Source organism: Mustelus asterias, chromosome 1 (genome assembly GCF_964213995.1).
Source record: "Mustelus asterias chromosome 1, sMusAst1.hap1.1, whole genome shotgun sequence".
Classification (NCBI taxonomy): domain Eukaryota; kingdom Metazoa; phylum Chordata; class Chondrichthyes; order Carcharhiniformes; family Triakidae; genus Mustelus; species Mustelus asterias.
Window position 1 is genome coordinate 139,126,256 of NC_135801.1, and position 15,766 is coordinate 139,142,021.

Below are 15,766 nucleotides of genomic sequence, written 5' to 3' on the forward strand. Positions count from 1 at the left end.
TAACATAAATTAGGCATTTAAATGTAAAAGGGAGAGATTTTTAAAAACTGCACTACTTCCAGTCATGTACTTCACTATTACATGACTAAAGCATTATAATTGGTTCACCTTTTGGTGCCATTTATCATGCTTAAACTTAAACTGGCCTTTTCACATTCAAAAGGTCCAAACTGTGTAAAGTTTGCTCCTGTGATCCAATCACTACTTCTGGCGATGAGCAGGCCGCAGTGGAAACAGCAGATTCATTCTCAGGTACCTTCTCCCACTTAATATCTGGCCGTTGCAGTGACTCTTCAGAAGGTGTTACATCTGGACTATCTTGCAAAATGTCTGGGTTTTCTGCTGTAAGAAATAACTGTTCTTTCCCAGTATTGGTAAGACTTTCATCTTCAGCAATGTTACCTTTAGCTTCTGGTGTTTGCTCTGACTGTCCCATTCTCAGCTCATTTGTTAACATGCTACTCTGGCTTTTGTCAACTACACTGTGACCTAATAAATCAGATTTTGAAATGTCGTGGATATACATTTTATCTCTTTCTAACGGCTGCTTTGTGATAACAGAATTAAATTGTCTAGCCGTGCCCTCTTTTTGACCCCAGGCATTGCCCAGTTTTCCAAAAACAGAACTTTGTTTATTTTCCTCCCCTCTCACCATTTGATCAGCATCCCCTTCAAATAAGGTTTTGGAAAACTTCTTGAAACTGGAAAACAACCCAGTATCCCTGGATGAGCTCATTTTAGGAGATGGCTGCTGTGAAAACAAAGAACTAAAGGGCTTCCCACCTTCTCCAGAAGACAGAAAGTTAAATTTAAGAGCTCGGACGTTAGGAATTTCAAAACTCGACTTGGGTAGTTCATAATCAGTCTTTTGTGAAGCTGGTGAACCATCAGCAAGTGACCCTTCATTAGTACTGACATTGGTCTGTAAAACTGCTGCATCTTTATCTTGAAGCTCAATACTAGTGATTCCATCATCTGGTTCTGTAATGTTATTTTCCAAAGGTGGAAGGTCTATATTTATTGCAACCTCAGTATAGGGGATATCATTTGTAGAAACTGCAGTTGCCAGCTCTTCCTTTTTAAGTTCATCAGAAGATTGCATATTTTCATCTGTTTCCAGAATTTCTTGGGGTTTTGGCTCTAATGTGCTGTCAGATTCTATTTCACATACAGCTTCAGTTTCCTCGTTGTCTATCACTCTGTCATTTGTGTCTTCGTGGACAAATTGGTTGCTTTCAGTGTAGCATTTATATTCCTGTTCCAATGAAGGAGGACCAATGGTATTACAATGAACAATATCCATATTACATTCAGAAACATCAACAGGCATTTTTTCAGAATCTTTCACAGCTTGCAAGTATTTTCCTTCTTTAACTTCACCAATTTCTTCTTGAAACAAAGTGGTTTCTAAACTTACAGCTGGTTTTATTTCTTCAGGAGGTAATTGAAAGATATTGAGCAGATCAGCTTTGGCAGATGGAGTCTGGCTACCTTGTGGCAAATTTGAAAATGAGCTTCTCTGCTGAGTGCTTGATACTGAGCTTGAGTTTGTAAACACTGACTGGAGTGATGAAATTGAACTATTTGAACTTTTAGTAGATTCACTAGTGGAAAACAGCTTCAATTTTGTCATAAAACCAGAAAACATTTCTACTGATGAGTCTATCAAAGACTTTTCACATTCAGGCAGCTTCACATTTTCACAAGAATTTGCAAGACCAGAAGCTGTATGGGTTGTTAGAGTCTCTTGTTCTTTATTTATCAGCTTTTTAAAATCATTTGCTGAAGAACTTTGCAATTCCCAATTCATCTCTTTTTCTGCACCAATCTTGCCTAAATAATTTTTCATCTCAGGACACATGTCCTCAGAAGCATTTGTATGTGATTTTTCATCCACATAAGATGAACTGTTAATAAGATCAGTTTGTAGTTCACCTTCATCTGCAGCATTAACACATACAACATTCTCATCCCCAACTGAATTATCAATGTTGATATAATCTGGTTGAGGACTCTCAAGAAAACTAGGGTCGGATATGGTAGGACAATCATCCGTCCCAATGATATGACCATCATAATCTTTAATATGGCATGTTACATCAAATGCATCCTGACTTTCATTTTGATCTGAACAAAGCAAGTCCTCAGTAGTAGCATCGTTGACATCACAAATGTCATTGTCTGTTACAACTTTATTGTTTTCATCATTGTTTTCCAAGGGTGATAAATTATTATAATTTTCATTTCCAGTAGTATTGTTTTGCTGCAGAACTGATGCTATTATGTCCAACTGCCTTATTTCTGTGGCATCTCCTACATGTCTTGCTGTTGCTTTTTTATTCTGGTTTATATTTTTTTCAAAATGTCCCTCAAAACTTGGTTTAGTAGGCTCTGGTTTTGTCTTTTTCTCATCACTAAATGTCACGTCAAAAAAACTAAAGACAGAGCTACTTTTGTTTGGTTTTTTCTCAACTAAGGGATTTGATGAGAAGAAAGTTGGTAATTTGAAGAATCCTTCTGAATTGCCTGCTTGTTTGGCACCAGATGAAAGTGGATCACTATTAGGGACTCGGGTAGGATTTGATGTTTCATCTGCTGCACTGAAGAAAGAAAATATGCCCTTATTTGTTCTTTGCTGTTTGGAGCTTGAAACGTTAGGAAGTTTCCAATCATCTCCTCCAAAGGGTAAATTAAAGAGTCCTGCTTTGGGTTTTTGTTCTGCTTTTCCTTCATTTACTGGCGAAGCAACTACATGGCGATTAGTTTGATCCTTATCTGTTTTTTGCAGCCGTGTTATGATTTGTGAACTGGATTTTCCCGAACCAAGTTGGTTATTCAAAGTGGTAACAGATTTATTTGTGACATTTGGAAGTTCTTTAATATCAGAAAACTCTGCTTTCGGAATATTCTGTTTGGATTGCAATACAGCAAGAGAGGCATGTTCAGTATGTGGTGCAGAGGATTCAGTGATCAATGATCTATCATTAACTGGACTGGTTTCATTACCCACCATCTGAGAAGGTGGAGCATTTTTATTTTCTGTCCCACTGAGAGCATTTTTCATGTATGCAGGTCTGCTACCATCACCATGCAATGGCCTCACTTTCGTTGTACCTGATTCAAAATCAGTATTCCATTCCATTAGTGTTTGCTGTTTTTTCAAGCCTTTTGGCCTTGGGCGCGTTGCCTCACATTTTGAGGATTCCAAAGGAATGTTTTCCTGTTGCCTTTTCTGCATTTTATTTTGCACGCTGCTCTGATCTAAAACTGAGGTTTTATTTTCATTTTTAGTTATGTTCAACGCATCTGATTGCTGAACTGGACCTGCATCCCTTTTAAAAAAGCCTCCAACTGAGCCTAAAAGAGATGAGATGCCAGAAGGCTGCCTTCCTGCAGCACTAGGGGTGGTCATCACTTGATCTTTCTCCTGCTTGAATGTCTTGTCCCCTGTTCCTTTTGGCAAATTGAAGCCTGAAGAGGCAGGTTCTTCCTTTGATCTGACTGTTCTAAAAAAATCAAAGACATTTCGAGTTCCCTCATCACTTTTGACCTGAGATTGATTTTCTGGAAGATGAAAAAGTTTTAAAGGGTTTTTAAAGAATGAATCCTGTGCAGTCATGGTGGAAGCCTCAGGAGCAACTTGGTGTGACTGAGATTGTATCTCAGTTGGTACAACTTTAACTTGAGGTGTTGCGGTAGTTGAAATCTCATCCATCTTGGAGATTCTCTCCGATACTGGTTGCAAGCATGTCTTGGTTGTGCCTCGACAGAAGTCACTTCGCTCATCAAATGGCAACAGATCATATTTGGACACCGACTTGGGCAAATCTTGATTGTAATTCTCATCAACAAAAGTTGGCTGTTCTCCATCGACACTTGTGTGCATTTTCCAGTTAGTGGAAATAGATTTTAAGCTTCTAAGCCCAGATGCAAATATATTATTTGCTGAATGATCCTGTTGAACAACTGAAGGTTGTACATCTCCAGTATGTTGGTGCACTTTGTTCCCATCATTGAGTTGAGGAGTTCCATCCCTATCCATTTCAAATGCCTTCTTTGCTAGAGTGTCAGATGTTGCATTAGCTGAAGCAGAATTAGAGTTAGCAGAATTTTCAGTGTTTTGTTTTGCAACTAAACCACCCAATGCAGAGAAAAAATGTGTGAGCTTCTTAACAGGATATTTGTGTTCTTCTTCATTTAGTTCCTTGTTAGTCTTTTGCTCAGAATATGAAGTATCTGATAATTGAACAGAAGAATGAAATTGACTTAATCGTCTTGTTGAGGTAGGCTGTGACGAGGACTTAGACTGTGATTTTTTGAAAGCTTGATCACTTGTTAATGTTGCATCAATTATAGGTTTCTTCTGCGTCAAATGTCCACTTTGGACTATTCTAAGATCAAAAGCAGTAGCCTGAAGTTCTTCATGCAGATGAACTAGTTGCTGTTCAGACATGAAATCCATCTTACGTTTTTCCAACCTGCATGTTTTCTGCTTTGATGAAAAGTCCAATGGTTCTTCTCTGTCCCATTCTATTGACTCCTTAAACACTAGTGAAAAAGGACCCAGATGTTTACTTAGTACCTGTTTACTTTCCTCATAAACCAGAGAAAGATCAAGTGGTCCATCATCAATTTCTGATTCAATTTGTTGTCCTTCGTGGTACCAGAATAAATCCAAATCACTTGAAATTGGCACCTTAAAACCACATACAGAAACCATGTCATTACTGAGTCCTACTTCATAATCACCATTTGACTGTTGATAATGTTCCAATTCTTCTTGCTCTTCATCTGTGTCTGGCATCCACACATATACATATTGGCCACTGCCATCAGTAAGTAAGGAATATATGTATTGATTATCACTATAAATGTAGTAACCATATTCAGCATCATCTGAAGGCCACCATACTCCCTGTTCAAGTAAAGTTACCCAGTCTTGGTATTCTTGATCATTACTAATGCAAAATGAATTTTCGTTCGTACTCAATTCTTGCTGTTCTGTGAACAGCCAAGTAATTGCACTGCCAGTAGAGCTTAAATCCATAGGCACTTCCATAAACAAATTCCTTTCATCAGTTTCATCAAGTTCTAATGAATTCCAGTATCTCTCCAAATTTCTGATCACACATTCCTCACCTCTTTGGAAAAAATTAGGATATGAAAAGGGCACATTGGGAGCACCTGATGTTATGCTAAGATCTAAGTGATCAAGTTGCAAATTACTTTGAGTCTTATCTGTAAGTAAATACCTGCAATCTTCATTACTGGCATCTTGCTCATTTACCGATAAATTTATCACATCATAATATTCACCAGTCCCATTATTCCACTCTCCATACTGAATCGGGAAAGCATTTTGATTTGTCGTAAAATCATCTATCTGGTATATATTGGCATCTTCATGCGAATAATTTTCAGTGGAGTCATTTGTTCTCAATTTCCATTCAAGATTAAAACTGTTTAAATCGTTCTGACTTTTAAATGAATGTGGCAATTCGACTGGTTTTCCACCATTTATTGATGATAAATCATACACCAGACTTTCTTCATATGAATCATTCCAGGGAACCTCGTATTCTAGTAATCCAGCTGCATCTTGCTTCAACTCCTGTGAGTCTTGGGTAACATCTTTGTAGTGTTTTGTGAAAGATTCCATCTGATTAGTGTTCAGTATTTCAGGAAAACTATGTTCATTCAGGCATTGTTGCACTTGGTTCTCAATTTTATCATTAGTACTCTCTGATGTATGGACATTTTGTTTGAAAGGCCAAAATGATTTTGTCTGTTTATCACAATTCTCCTTAGGTTTTGATTTTGTGTCCTCATCCTTGTTCTCCTTTGGTTTAGAAGAAAATTGTTCAAACAAACTGAAAGGTGATTTTTCATCAGTCTTTTTTTCTGCCATATTAACAACATTTGTGAAGAAGTAATTTCCCTGACCACCTTCACCCTGGTCCTCAGCTCTTGTTTTACCAGGGCCAGCTATATTCATAAATTTTAAAAAACCTAAAGGACTCTCGTGTTTTGAATTTGTGGCTTCTTGCTTCTTTGGTGACAAATTAAACAAGCCTGAGAAAAACCCTGACTGGTTAGTGTTGTCTTCCTCTTTTTCAGATGCATGGTTTATTTTTACAGCTTCATTTTTATCTTTAACCAAACTGTCAGTTATATCTGATGGATTTAATGACATATTCAAAGAAGTGTCTTCATTACATTTTCTTTGTTCTTCTCTTCTCACTGTTTTATCTGAATAATCTTTGTCACCGACTTCCTGTTCTACCGTGGATGAGATCTCATTAGAAGTACATTTTAAAAAATCTGAAAAAGATCCACGCTCACTGTGAGTTAGTTTATCTGTTTCAGGTATGTTTTGCTCCGTTGGTGTCACATGTTCACATTCCAGAGTAGATTTAGCTCCTGCATCTGAAAATGTGTCTCGTTTATTTCGATTTATTCGTTCCAATGTTGTTTCCAAAATTTTGTCTGTACCCCCTATATCATTCAATTCCAACTTTGATGTAGACGTGTTTTCGCTTGAGGAAAATTTAAACAAGCCTGAAAAAAATCCCTCTTGGCTGCTGTTCTGTTTTTCTTTTTCATTACCACCAGTCCCTTGTTTTGAATTCGGTGAAAATTTTAAAATATCTAAAAACGTACTTTGTTTACTCCCTTTGTCTTCAATAGATGTTCTAATTTTATCTGACTCGGGCTTACTATTTATTTCTTGTTTTGATATTGATGTTTTCTCAGTCATTGGAAATTTAACAGAAAACAATCTTCCCTCAGATTTTGCTTCTTTTTGATTTTCAGAAGAGATGTTGTCAGAAGAAAAGAAGGGAAGTTTTAACTTTCCAACAAGAGAGAAAGTCTGATCACCTTTCATTCTCTCCTTGTCAGCTCGCACATCCTCAGCAGATCTGTAAAAGGAAAATCTGGATGTGATCCCAGAGGGGATTTCTGCTTCGTTGTCCGATGAGGAAGAGAACACTTGACTTATTGACTTCTTAAGAGGGTTAAAAAATCCCAAGTTAATCCCAGAGTTGTTCGTTGTGTCAGACTTGGAATGCGAATATTCCATTTTCCGAGAACCTTTTGCTTCTTTCTCCATTTCATTATTTTGAACATTATGTGGTCCCAGAGTTTCAGGAATATGTACGTCCTTATTTTCCTGAATTAAGGGGATTGATGCTTGCACAGTTTCTGTCACATTATCCAACTCAAATACATGACCTGTACATTTATCCGAAGCAATCTGCTTCTGCTGTTCATTGACATTAGTTAAATAGCTATTCTGCTGATGGAAATCATCGACGTCATTTTGCGAGCTATTCTTAATTTCATCAAAGTGGAGACATTTTTCAAATATTTGTGAAGCATCTTTTTCTTCACCGTTGGTATTTATATTTTTATTAGAAACATCATTCATGTTCTCCACTTCAAAAGTTTGATTTTTTTTATTCTGCCCCAAGTCCTTCTGAGAATCGTTTGTCAAATCTTTCTCTGCAAAAAACTTTAAGGGATTCAGTTTTTCCAGCAATGAGTCAATGACAGTGTTCTGCGATAGTGGTGATGATTCTGTTGTCATAGAAATATTTTCATCCTGCGGCTTGCACTGTATAAATGATTGTACTGGCTTGTCCTCTGCTGTATTAAGTGCACTAGGGGAAACAGATTCTTCATCATCAGCAGAGTGAAAGGGAAATTTGGATGGCAAAGTTCTTTCTGGTTCATCTTTCACAGGGCCATGTGCTGTTGAAACACTATTTATAGGCTTGTGCGAAAATGAATTTGGGAGACCAGTTTCTTCATTATTCTTTTTGTCTGTGCTTCTTGAAGTATCAGAAACATTTCTTTTCGTAGATGATGGCTGCTTTTTACCCACTCCTACTTTCTCACCTATGGAGCTGAACAGAGATTGTATGGTATTCTTCACTCCAGTGAGATCCGGAATGGAATCTAGTTTTTGATTGTTATTCTCAGTACTATATTTTACAGCAGACTGCATCAGTCTTTTCTTTTCTTCTTGTCCTTCTGTATGACAACATCCAGCTATATCTTCATTAATAACTACATTAAGGTTCTTTCTCTCCCCTTGAGACTTTCTGACAGTTTTGTTCTGTGTTTTTGGAAGTGACCCAAATTTACTAATTTCCTCTTCTTTCTCAGCTAAGTACTCAGACACAGATGCTACCAGGCATTGGAGTTCATCCATTGCATCAACAAAATCTTCACTTATTTCCTCACTTTGAGATGAATGCAACTCTCTTCTCATTTGGCTGAATCTGTCATTGACTTTGTTGTCATGACTGTGTTTTAGTTGGTATTTGTTCTGGAAGGCATGTGGATCGGCTGTATCATGTTCCCTGTAGTTGACAGAATTGTCGCAATGTTCATGCCATGACTGTGCAAATAACAAAGCCTCTTGCTCATCATCAGACTCCAGTGAGCAGTAAAGTTCATCAGAATCACTACTGTCATATACACCACAAATGTAAGGTAACATCCGTTTCTTCAACATTTGTTCATCATACATTTCTTCCAAGTATTCCTCTACATCCATTACATCTTCAGGGTCATTACTGAATGACTCATTCTCTGTCCACATGTTGCTTTTTACCATAGATTTCCATTTATACTGTTGGTCTGCTGCTGCCATGTCATGGCTATAGAGCAAAGGGTCGCTGTGATTCAATTTCAGCTTTTTAGACTTTTTGTTAGAAAGATCACTACTTATTCCTCCCTCGGTGGTATATTTATCTAAACTATTTGAATAGTTTTGCCTTCTCAGATCATCATCTCCCAAACTATTGCGTCTGCATTTCTTTTTTCTCCTCCTATCTATCGTACTATATTCATTTGGATAACTAGCGTACGGAAGCTTTGATTCTCCATTCGGAAGCTGCTTTTGCCTAAATATTGTTTGCTGTGCCCTATCTGTATATTCTCTGTGTGTGTGGTTTGTTCTCACTGGAAGGTTCTCCTTTGGGGTTTCTTCTTGCCAGATTTTCTGTCTTTCTATCAAAAATGTGTCACTGAGTTGTTGGCTTGACTTCTCATATTTACTTTCCCAATCTTCTTCACCAACGTCAGAATCCACTGCTATGAGCCTGACTTTTCCTCTAACTGGTGAGGAGCTCCAACTTGTTATGGAATAAGGCATGTATAAGTGGATAACAGAAAGTTTTGGAAATAAGTTGTAGGGGATAGGGTAAATAAAAAAGAGAATTATATTCAAAATAGCTCAAATCAACGGATACTGAGAAAAATAAGATAAACCATAACATAAACTGTGTTTAAAACTAAACAAAAAGATTATGTTTGTTCATATTCATAAATGCAGTTGTACTAGCTTTATTTATCACAAATTTGAATTAATTTTATCCCTAACATTGGCATGACACATATGGAAACATTAAAACATGCAAACAGTTGTGCCAACGCCTTCTTCACAGCACCACAGCACACCATCACATGGCAACATCAAGGCTGTAAAGGAGAACAGAACCCACCTATCCGACAGATCTAGAGACTGCCTACTTTCGAGGGAGTACTGGCGGCTGGTTAGCTGACTAGACTCAGATGCAGACTCTAGATCACTACGACCATTTGCAGCAGAATCTATGCTATCATATCGTCTGGTGGGGAAAATGAATGACAGAGTGGGAAACAGGAGGATACATAATTATTTACTGTACACTGCACTGCATTTCAGTCCCCACATTGATTAATGTTTATGTGAACTGTATTCAAATTAAACAAAGCTCCGTTGAAATTGCTACTGAAATGCATTTTTCAAATGCTGCTTCAAGTTCACATAAATCTAGGAGCATGTCACACCTTGGTAATTTCATCTTTCTAAACTTTGCATTTCATTGCTTACAATAAAAATACTTACAAAAAATTTGTATCCTGTAAATGAACAATATTAACAACACATATTTATTTAAAAAGATGCAAAAACATTACAATTGCAAGGAACACCAGAAATTAACTTACTTTCAAATTGTATCAAATGATCCCCTGGTACGTTTATAAATACTTGTTTTTTCTCTTACAGACAATTTGATTTTTATGCATTATATCCACATTCTTCAGCAACAATATTCAAGGATAACTGAAATGTTACATTAGCCAGTCTAAAATAGAATTTCACATCAATATACATGGGTTTACTCGACATATGTCACACACTAGTTGAAAACAAACATATATATATATATAAATACACTTAGACATGATTTATATTAGAAGATTTCTGCAACAAAGCTCGACATTATTTTCCCTTTAAATATGTACGATTATCCAGAAAAAAGCTTTAAAGATGATTTTTTCTACAAATTCAAGTGTTTCCCATATTAGTTTTGTTTTTTAAAAAAATTAAAACTTTCTCAATTATTTTCATCTTCAGCTGCTCCCAAGAGAAGTTGATAGATATCCTGACAAGTGTTAGGGTATTAAAACATAAAAGAAGAAAAACATACGAGTAAGAGGCTTTTTCAAAAGTGATATAATTGGACCAAAAAATAACACTTTTCTAAAGTCACAGCAAAAGATTAACTTGTCCCATTGAAATTCAAATCCAAGGACCCCTCAAACATTCAATGATTCAATGCAGCATCTAGAAATTGGAAGTATTGTAAACTATGAAGAGGATAGGCAGAAGTTCAAAAGGACACAGTCAAGTTGGTGCAGTGGGCAGATAGATGGCAGATGAAGTCCAATGCGAAGAAGAGTGAGGAAGAACATGGAGCGACAATATAACATTAGAGGTAAAATTCTTAAAGGGGTTCAGGAGCAGATGGACCTGGGTGCACATGCGCATAGGTCATTGATGGTGGCAGGACAGCATCTTAATTGATAAAGCATACACTATTCTACAATTTTTAATAGAGGCATAGGGTACAAGAGCAAGGAGATTATGCTGAACTTCATAAGACACTAGTTAGATCCCAGCTGGAATACTGTGTACAGTTCTGGGCGCCACACCCAGATGTGTGGAATATAGGAAGGATGTGAAGGCATTGGAGAGAGGGCACAAGAGGTTTACAAGAATGGTTCCAGGGATGGGAAACGTCAGTTATGAGGAGAGGTTGGGGCTATTCTCCTTGGAACGAAGAAGACTAAAAGGAGATTTGATAGAGGTGTTCAAAATCATGAAGGGGCTGGACAGAGATAAAGAAACACAGTTCTTGATCGTAAAAGGACCAAGAACAAGAGGACATAGATTTAATGTGATTTGCAAAAGAAGCATGCGATGTGAGAAAAAACGTTTCACACGAGAGGTTCATGTCTGGAATGCACTGCTTAGAGGTGTGGTAGAAGCAGGGATATGGGGGAAAGGCAAGGGAATGGCACTAAGTCATGTTGCTTGTTTGGAGAGCCAGTGCAGACACAATGGGCCAAATGGCCTCTATGTGCTGAAACAATTCCATGCTTCTGTGAAACAGTTCAATCTCTGGCATTCCATAGCAGGTCAATTGATTTTATCCTGGGCAATAGGAATGACAGAATTGCTGCCCTGGATACCGCTGGCATAGCAATGGGGAAGAATGATCCTTTTCTTTGTTGTTTATCTGATGATTTTTGGGGGTGATATATTAGCATGGATAGAGGATTGGCTAATAGGAAAAATGTGCCATTTTCAGGATGGCAAACTGTTAACTAGTGGATTCCCACAAGGCTCAGTGTTGGGCCTCAACTATTTGCAATCTATATTAATGACTTGGATGAAGGGACAGACCATCTTGTAGCCATGTTTGCAGACAATACGAAGATAGTCAATAGTCAAGTGATTAAAACTGAGGATGTTCAGGAGGTCAAACTTGTAGGAGCACACTTATTCTGGAAAGTTGTAAGGCTGGAGAAGAAAACATTGATAGGGAGGGGTGAGGTGCTGGAGGGATTTGAAAACAATGATGAGAAGTTCAAAATTAAGGCAAGGTTTAAACAATGTAGGTTATAAGCACAGGAGAGCTGCAAGTTAAGACATGGGCAGCAGAATTTTGGATTTCCTGAAGTTTACAGAGCATTGAACGTGAGAAGCTAACTAGTAAATTGGAATAATCAAGTCTGGAGGTAACAAAGGGTGTTTAGCCGCAGCAGAAATGCTCAGGTAGGGGCAGAATGTGGCAATCTATTGAGGTGGAAATAGGGAGCTTTAGGGTTGGAGTTAAATGGGGTCAGAAACTCAGCTTGAAGTTGGATTGAACATCGAGTTTGCAAATGGTGTGGTTCAATCTGATACAGTGGTATGATGGAGTTTGTGGCATCATTAAGGAGTTTGTGTTGAGGGCCAAAGACAGCAGCTGTATCCTTCCTAATGCTTAGTTAGAGAAAATTGCACCTCCCTCAAGATTGACTAGCAGGCATTGCCATTTAATTTTATTAAAGGAATGTAAATTTGTTGCAACCCTTGCTAGCCATTGCTTACCTACCAGCACAATTTTTAATGTAGTTTCCCAATGTACCACAGCCAACTTGCCCCTCATAACTTTGTAGTGTCCTTTGTTTAGATTAAATACCTTAGTTTCTGATTGAACTAAATCACTTTCAAACTTCATGTAAAATTCCATCATATTATGGTCATTCTGGCCTGAAGGTTCCCTTACAATGGGATTATTAATTGGCCCTTTCTCAGTGCACAACACGAAATCTAAAATAGCCTGTTCTTGAGTTGATTCCTCAATTTAATGTTCTAGAAAACCATTGTATATACAATACCCTTATTACATGCACCTCCAATTTACTGATTTATACCTCGCCAGACACTACCACTACCATTCGGTGGCCGACAAACAACTCTTACCAAAGGCCCCTTTTACTACCCAAATTAATTCTACATCCTGATCTTCCAATCTAAGGTCCTCTCTCTCTAATGTTCTAATCCTATCCTTGCTGAACTTGCTGAGGGCAAGGAAATCGGAGGTGGAGATGAGAAACTAGCAGCTGCAGCAGAGGTGTAGAAAATAGGAATGTATGGTTAAGTGAAAAGGAATTCCCCATTTGAAAGTTCAATGGTACGGGCCTTGAAGAAACCATTGCAGTTTAAATACAATGAACAGTTCATTAAAAAAAATACAACCATATAACATGTCTGGTTGCTAGCTGTATAGTGAACTCATTTCAAAACTGATCATAAATATAACAGACAGAAATGCTACCTTTTCAAAAATGGTCTGCATACCTCATTCCCTTTTTCTCACGACAATCTAGCTCATAGTTTTGGATTGAATCAGCATACGAGTCCCGTGAACTTCCTTGGAGCTGCAGCCGTGATTGAACTGGGAACTGATGGACCGATGCATTGGGCTGAGAAGTGGTATGATACGGAGGTGGAATGCTGTTACTGGTCTCACTACGATAATCGCTGTCCCTATCATCAACAGCACTATCAGGATCTTCAAATGCTGAAACGATAAACAAAAGAAAACAATTACACCTGTTGTCTATAGTATGTTCAGTAAGATTAGAGTGCAGTTTTCAGGTTTTTCTTTGAAAACCGTTTTTGTTTCCTCCACAAGGTAAGTAGAACCAAACAGGCAACATGACAAATATTCTTAGACCAAAGCACTACCTTCAGCCCAGTGGATTTTTAAATAAAAATTAAACTAAATATTTTAAAATCTCTTTTAAAATAAATATTTTGTACTCTGCACATCAAGAGAAAGGTGAAGCATTTCAATTTTCCCTTACACTTAGCTGTTTAATTGCATAGAAAGCAGGCACACTGCTTTAAATTTCAAACTTTTGCTCTTTCTTACACTATGATGTGCAGATATCAAAGCAAAACTTTAGCTTTGAGGGGGTTCATGCATGCTCTATTTGATAAATATTCATGCATACAGTGATCATTTTTGTTTTCATTCTTATAATGTAATACAAATATTTTGTGACAGAAGGAAAACAAATATATGATGATTGCACATCACAGGCATGACAGACAAAGAAAACCAAATTATGCAGACAAAGACTACATGAGGAAAAAAATAACATTAATGTAATCATACAATGAGGGACCTTTGAATCCCCTATATGCATGAATACTCCAAGTCTCTCCAGTTGGAACATGCTAATATAGGAGCCAAGGTACTTGTGAGTAATAAATCATTACATACTTTGCTGCTCTCCCCATCCGAAATAACTCCAATTGCCTGGTGGATGCAAATGTTGGCAAAGAAGGGGAAAAAGAAGACTTCAGCAAAACAAGGGGTATAACTGATCTTTGATCTAGATAGAAATCTCAATATCTTTACTCCTTGCTTATATAATAACTCAAATAGCATAATAATTAGGAAATAAAGTTTTTGTTGGTTCATAACAGCTTGGAAATTATTGTAAGTAATGTTAGAGTTTAATGAATTTGTATCAAAACCTCTTCTGCACTATTTTAACAGAAATGCTACCAATTTACTTTAAATGGGCTAATAAGTCTGTTAAAATGATGGCAAGAACCATTCATTCACTAACAATCAGTCGCAATAATTTCTAGGCTTATGTCCTTGTACAAATGTATATTGACTATATTCTTAAAAATATGATATTATTGCACATTAAACTTCTTTCCAGAGCAAAACTATTATAAAAAGACCTAAAATAATAATTTCTCCTAAATTTACTATTTTATTTCATTGTTCAATGTGCCATATGATTCCTAAGATAATGTTTTGCTGCATCTCTATTCTGCTCTGTGTGGTGATAGAAAATGCATTTCTGTATGAGATTTTTCCAAATTTTAAGTAATACATGTTTCCTCAGATTGCAAGGCATCCCCACAAAAAAGAATTAAACATTTACTCCTAGCCATCCTTATGGGCCCCTTCTGCTTGGTCTAAGATGTCAACAGCAGAATTCTAGGAACAGATTGTACACCGTATTCATCGCACAGGGGCTTAAAGATAGGGAAGAAGCAAAATAAAATCTCTAATTTTTAAACATAAAATGTTACTCCGTATGAACCTTTTGAGTGTTCTGAAATGCCATTTATAATCAGACATTTGTTTCCATTGAGAAATTAAACTGGACCAAGTGTATAAACACTGTCGTTACAAGGGCAGGTCAGAACCTGGGAATTCTGTGGTGAGTAACTCACTTCATAAACTCCCCAAAACCTGTTCACCATCTGCAAGGCACAAGTCAGGAGTGTAATGGAATATCCTCCACTTGCCTGGATGAATGCAGCTCCAACAACACTAAAGGGGCTCAACACCAGACAGAACAAAACATTCTCCGCAATTGGCACCTCATTCACTACCTTAAATATTCACTTTATTCCCCCAGTGATGCATCATGGTTTCAGTGTGTGCCATTTATAAGATGCACTGCATTAACTTGTCAATACTTCAAGATTCCAAGATGGCACTGGAGTGTGGCAACTTCTTGCAAACTGTGCCCAGCAAACTCTCTAATTTTATCTTTTACTCTCGTTCTATGCTTTTAAAACTCTATTCTAACTCTTTTAAATTAGAGTCAGAGTCATAGAGGTTGACAGCAAGGAAACAGGCCCCTCGACACAACTTGTCCATGCCGCCCTTTTTTTTAAACCCCTAAGCTAGTCCCAATTGCCCGCATTTGGTCCATATCCCTCCATCTCTATCTTACTAATGTAACTGTCTAAAAGCATTTTAAAAGACAAAATTGTACCCGCCTCTACTACTACCTCTGGCAGCTTGTTCCAGACATTCACCATCCTCTGTGTGAAAAAATTGCCCCTCCGGACTCTTTTGTATCTCTCCCCTCTCATCTTGTAAACTCTGTTACAATGCTT

The 15,766-nt window shown here is 37.4% G+C and overlaps 1 protein-coding gene across 5 annotated transcripts in view; it reads right to left on the reverse strand.

The window, feature by feature from the left end:
- unc13bb (unc-13 homolog Bb (C. elegans)) overlaps nucleotides 1-15,766 on the reverse strand; it is a 565,742-nt gene that overhangs the window by 187,538 nt on the left and 362,438 nt on the right. For 3 of the 5 annotated variants that reach the window (XM_078219469.1, XM_078219468.1, XM_078219466.1), the window contains exons 8-9: nucleotides 13,187-13,409; nucleotides 9,513-9,638 (exon numbers count right to left, since the gene is read on the reverse strand). In XM_078219469.1, the coding sequence (XP_078075595.1) occupies nucleotides 9,513-9,638; nucleotides 13,187-13,409 (349 nt within the window). The remainder of the gene's footprint in view (nucleotides 1-9,512; nucleotides 9,639-13,186; nucleotides 13,410-15,766) is intronic. The other 2 variants (XM_078219471.1, XM_078219470.1) reach the window with 1 other exon arrangement.